General features: G+C 35.5%; 1 protein-coding gene across 1 annotated transcript; it reads right to left on the bottom strand.

Annotated features, from left to right (window-relative positions):
- Positions 1–4,681: 4,681 nt before the first annotated feature.
- Positions 4,682–5,592, bottom strand: LOC120611543 (trafficking protein particle complex subunit 13-like). The gene is given in 1 exon segment (XM_039873974.1): positions 4,682–5,592. A coding segment is annotated over 1 exon segment (828 nt). The 5' UTR covers positions 5,510–5,592.
- Between the last annotated feature and the right edge of the window lie 773 nt (positions 5,593–6,365).

Raw genomic sequence — 6,365 nt, 5'->3', positions numbered from 1 at the left:
TCACTGAAAGATGCGTGGGTGGGCCCACAAGTTGGAAGAGGTAGACTCTCAGAGCATCCCCTGGACAAAGTGATCTGCATTATCCAGGTTGATAGCACTTGCATCTGCAGACTGGGAGGGGATAGGGCTCAACAAAGGAGCAATGGCTCTGCCTGCATCTCTGTCCACTAGCTAGCTGCCCCTCCAGACCTGAAGCCCGACAGCTCAGCACATCACCATATGTCCTTGGCTCCCCTTGATCAGCTGCCCCAGCACTGGAATAAGGCCAGGTATGGGCCCTTTAAGGGGAAGGTTTCCAATTCCTGTAGCCTTCCATCTCACTCAGTTGCAAGATCGGCTGGTTTGCATAGCCAGAAGTTGTGAGAACTTCTCTTCCCTGCACTGGAACCCTGGGCTGGGGAGCCCAGTGTGAGTCCAGGTCCCACAACTGCTTGTGGTGATAAGGAATCAGGAACCTCCCCCACCTGTCTTCTTCCCGATCTAAAAGGTAGAGCTTTCAACCTTTTGCCAATGAGTTTGATGTTAGATACGGGCTTGACGTATATGACCTTTATTATATTGAGGTACTTTCCTTCTATACCCAATGTTTTGAGAGGTGTTTTTTTGTTTGTTTTTTTGTTGTTGTTTGTTTGTTTTTTATCATGAATGAATTTTGAATTTGGGCAAATGCTTTTTCTACATCTATTGAAATGGAACTGACTTTTATATTTAATTCTGTTAATGTGGTATATAACATTTATTGATTTGTGTAGGTTAAATCATGCTTGCATTCCAGGAATAAATCCCACTTGGTTATGGTGTACAATCCTTTTAATGTGCCGTTAAATTCAATTTGCTAGTGTTTTGCTGAGAATTTTTGTTCCTACATTCATTAGAGATTATAATCCTTCAATTTCTTTTTCTTTCAGTACCCTTTTATCTGTCTTTGGTATCAGAAAAATGATTGACCTTGTAAAATGAAATTGGAACTGTTTTCTTCTTTTTTACTTTTTGGAAGAATTTAAGATTTGAATCATTTTTATTTATTCCTTCATGTTTGTTGAAGTACAATTAATGTGATGAGAACTTTTAAGACATGCTCACTTAATGACTTTCAAATATGCAATGCTGTATTATTAACAATGCTCACCGTACTGTACATGGCATTCCCATGAATTATTTATTTGATAACTAGATGTTTGTACCTTTTAACCTTCATCTATTTCACAAACCCTCACCCTTACCTCTGGTAACTATGAATCTGTTTTTTATATCTATGAGCTTGGTGTTTCTTTTTAAAGTTTCCCATAGAAGTAAGATCATATGGTATTTTCCTTTCTCTGTCTGACTTATTTTACTTGGCATGATGCCCTCAATATCCATTCATGTAGTCACAAATGGCAAGGTTTCATTCTTTTATGGATGAATACTATTCCAGGTGTGTGTGTGTGTGTGTGTGTGTGTGTGTGTGTGTGCATGTGCGTGTGGGTGTGTGTGTGACTTCTTTATTCATTTATCTATAAATGGACACTTTGGTTATTTCGTATCTTGGCCACTATAAATAATGCTACAAAAAAACATGAGAGTGAATATATATTTTGGAATTAATGTATTTATTTTCTTTGAATAAAAGATTCAAAACTGAAATTGCTGTATCGTATGTTAGTTCTATTTTTAATTTTTTGAGGAAATATCGAGTTATTGCTTCCTGATCAAAAGAGTAGCCCAGACACAAGGTATTTCTCTGGGCCTTTGCTCAAGTAGTAACTTGTAGCTGAGTCAAATATAAATGAAGAAATCTAGAGGTTAGTTGGTGTCATAGGTATACTCAGAGATTTAGCCTTAAACTATGGTGAACTCATGCACCATTTGCCAAGCCAGTATCTAGAATTGAGGTTTGATGAAACTTGACTCTCTTCACAGAGACTAAGAATTGTGACACACACGTACTTTCCATGGCTCAATGGCTTTCTCTCATGGCAAGTGATTCATATAAAGCTGGTTGTCAGGGCAAAGCACCATGAGAGCCACTCCTTCAGCATTTGCAAATGCCATAGAAATCTATGTGGTGATATAGAGGTCCAAAACCATGTATTTTTGAGTTGCTAAACCATATAATGACAAAGTAAGCACTAGATCAATAGGACAGGTACCTCACCAGATCACTTTCTGTTTCTTCTCTGGCTGCTTAAGAACTCAGCAAACTTTTTAGATGAACTATGCCTCAGACAGAGAGATGATACCGTCTTCCATATATTCTCATTTGTTCACCTAGGAATAGAATAACACATAATGACCAAATTCTGGGGATTCAATTGGGAGAGACTTAGGAGATTCTACATGAAGATTTAGACAAAGGCCTTTCTAATCAGTTGGAATTAACTACCATGTTATAAGTACAAGAAGTATATAACTTACAGTATAGTCTACTTGTTTCATAAGATTGTTGTGAAAATTAAATTGTAATGTCCACATAAAGGGTCATATATATTATAACTTTCCTGTGATATTGACTTCAGCTATATACTCATCTTCTCATGTTCTTCAGGTCAGACAAGAGCCCTGTAATCCATTCAGTCACCCATGCTAGAAACTTTAGCCAAAAAAAAAAAAGAAAAAAAAAGAAACAAAGGGTAAAGTCAGTCAAAAAAGTACCAGTGATCAATATTTAAATGCAACACTTATCTAGTGTAACAAAAGAAAATATGTTAACCACAACCCCTCTCAAGAATAATACAGTCTGTAAACAAGGAGAAAGGACACATAAGTGATAATCCCCAGGTACCACAACTGTCCATTCTTGAAGGTGTACTAATTTATTTCCATAAATATTATCTCTCTTTAACTACTTCTTCATTTATGATACTATTGGCCTAGTGAAACCTCTTTTATTTATTGCCTAAATCAAAGCAGAAATGTCAAAACTGGTTCAATTGCCATTCCTCTTGTATCTCTAAACACAGGTGGGAAGAGAAATGGAAATGCATACTTAACCATGAGATTATTGCTATTAAGTATGACTATTAACAAAGTTAAGTCTAACATATAAACATGGCATAAGATGAAATCCATGACATGTTTCCTAGCCCCTGCTTTTCATCCTGCCTTTTATTTCATTACTTGCTTTTGATTTCTTAATACTTTTCCCTCAAGGATTTCAGAAATTTTTGTACCCATAAAAAAAAAACATGTTCTTTCATGACTATATGCATTAAATTTAATGTCGAAGTATGTCTAAGGGGCTTATGGGGTATATACTAGTGTGTGGTGTGTATGGTATGTGTGTATGTGTATGTTTAAGTATGTTTGCTTATGTCTATCTGTCAAGTCTTCAACAGAAAAGAGTGAAAGGGATCAAAGTTAGCAAAATAATCAAAATAATCTTGACCAGAGTCAAGAAAGTTGGAGGGAGATAAGACAGTACCCCAGACCTAATAATAGCAAAGGATCCATTACCACTCCTGGGCCTAAAGAAGCAAAAGGAGGGAGCTTAAAATTTATGTTATTTCTATGGATAATACATTCACAAATTGCTCCTACACTAAGAAATTAGTGCTTATGCATTAAAAGAAAAACAATGTTGAGAATTAGACACTTAATGGAAAATATCACCATTGAAGTATGGATCTTATATTTTCAAAAGTCAGTGATTAGCTAATGCCTGAGATGGTTTTATTTTTCTAAAGAAAAATTGATATGTGAATGAAATATTGGAGAATAATATTAAAAAAAAAACACTAAAAAAAATTCTATTACACACCTCTTCATCATATCAGCCTCAACCACGATTAGGAGATCAGGTTTTTGTGGGAGACAGAAGTAGGAGCAAATCCTTGTTCTTCCTTTCACTGGTTAGGTGGCCATTTTCTTTTAGCATTCCAGACCCCATAACAAAATTTATGAACCTACTAAATCTACTTAGGAAAAAAAGTGGCACATTTTAAGAATACTAAACAAGAAGGCTGATTTGTGCCTTTGAATAAAAGAGAAAGAATACATTGCATTAATTGTTAAAAACTACCTAAGTAATCAAAGTAGTATTTGCAAGAGTCCCTGCAGGAATAGCAACTGATGAAAATAAACCAACTCCACAGTTCAAAGAACTTTACCAAAATAAATGAAAAAGAGCCAGTTCAGTGTGTTGCATAAACTCAAGGCTATAAATCCAATAATTTAGAATAGTATTAGAAAAAAAATTATGTCTTTTCCAAGCAGCAAGTGTCAACAAGTTTAAATAATGAGGACCATCCTGAATTATATTAAACACTGTTATTGATAATGTTTTGTTGACTGAAAAGGAGAGAGGAAAATAATAAAACTGGGTAAATTGAAATCTTACCATAATAATTATTTTAATTAAATTATCAATATACTTTTAAAATTTTATATTCTCTCAATACCAGCTTTACTGAAACAGAATGTGTCAAATGCTATTAAGGATCTCTGAAAAGTAAGTATAAAGAATTTTAAATAGTGGCCTCATTCTGAAAAAAAAAGGCCAATAGCCACTTATAATGTCCTTAATAAAGTCATAAATATTATGAAATATACAAGTGTAGATTAGAAAGTATTTCACATAAGATTAAAATCAACAGATTGTTGTTTTTTTTTGAAATCAACAAATGTTTAATTCTCAAAGCCATTCAGGGTGTCTAAGGGAGTAAATGAAAATCGTCTGCCTGTATATTTGGTCATTTTGCTGTTAACAGAAGTATGAAAAGTTTTTCTGTGCAACTCCTTGGAAAGCACAACACTCGGATTTTTCTTCAGCTTTTCATTTTAATATGGAAGGTATTACACAGACTTTTGCAACATCATCACAGACATAGGTTTTCTTTAATAATTTGTCTGTTATCCGTATGCCAGAGACACTTTGAAGGCCCATTTTTAAGGACAGTAGTGCCAGGGTAAAGTGGAAAGATGAACTTGGAGACAGCTTCCCAAGGTTCCTTCCTGAGCTTCCACACCAACGAATAGAATCTGTATCACACATCTTCAAAACCAATTTCATTTTCCTATTACTGCAGTTTGTTATCTTACAGGTAATATGAAAAGGCTCTTCTAGAATTACAGTATCTGGGATTGTCTCCAGAGACAGCATCATGTTTCCATAACTTGGAGCCTCTCTTTCAAGTTGGATTGTCTGTAGCATAGCCATTTCACCTAAATTTCTTTTCCACACTATATCCAATTTTCCCATTTTTGTTAGTCCTCTAATGATACCAAATTTCTCTAAAAATTCCTTCTTGGTCTGAAAGTGGTACAAATACTGGCGTCCTTCCATTGACTGCAAAAATGTTCTTGTTCCAAAGGTACACTCATCTTCTCCAGCCTGATTGACAGTATTTAATTCTGCCCCAGTGTACATTTCAGATGGTTCTACGGAAACCTTTTTTATAAAAACAGTTGAAGATGAAATATTCTGAATCTGTACTTCAAGAAATAAGTCACTCATCTCTGAATTATAAAACTTGGTTTTAACTTCTAGTGGTGGGAGGAAAGGAAATAAGCAGAGTTTCCTAAAAAACATCTTTCCTACACACTGTGTTGAATAGATACTTAACCCACAGAGACAGTTCTTCCAATGTTCATTACTTTGTCATGGATGACATCATCAATATAATTGGATGAAGGTTCTGCAACAGTCACCATGGAGACAAAGAAAAGGTAAAGTCTGAGTATTTGTCTGAAGACAGTATTTTCAATATGGTTCTTACAACTTAATGGCAATCATTGAAAATTTTCATATACATGAAATCTTTGTCTCAAAAATATAGTTCTAAGACTTATTGATGAAGTCAACTTTCCCCTAAGCATTGACATTTCTGATGGAGGGCCACCTGCCATGATCTGGCCAAAGAAATTACCATGTCACTATCTTCACATGGGACTGGATAGTTGGTAAATAAAGTATGCTTAGTAGACAGCATCATTTTGAATGTCAGAAAGATCTCCTGTCTGGGTGAATTTCCTCCATTTTGACCACAATTTTGTCCCACTGCTTTAAAAAACATCCAGGGTTAGTTTTAATCAGGTATGGTAAGTTAACAAATATGGAGACAACTGCTTTTAATAGAAAAGTTTATTATTTATCGTTTCCAAAAGGAGGAGGTATGGAATGTCACACAGGACCTCATGGGGATGCACAAGGGTTGATCAGAAGGCAGGAGTGAGGGGAATGCATGGGTCTAAGTCTTTATTGAGATTTCTGTGGAAAAGGTAAAGCAGAGCAGGGTAAACAGTTTAGGATTGGCTATTTTGAAGTATGTCAGCATGCTCCTGGTTGTAGGGTCTTTCATTAGTTGTTTGGTACCTGTTCCTAAGGTGATATTATGCCAGGGGGATAGTGGCCCAACCTGTGAGTGCTCCATAAAGGAAGAAGTTGA

Source organism: Pteropus medius, unplaced genomic scaffold (genome assembly GCF_902729225.1).
Source record: "Pteropus medius unplaced genomic scaffold, Ma_sr-lr_union100, whole genome shotgun sequence".
NCBI lineage: Eukaryota > Metazoa > Chordata > Mammalia > Chiroptera > Pteropodidae > Pteropus > Pteropus medius.
Note: the sequence above shows the minus strand (reverse complement) of the source record. Positions and strands in the feature narration are given on the sequence as shown.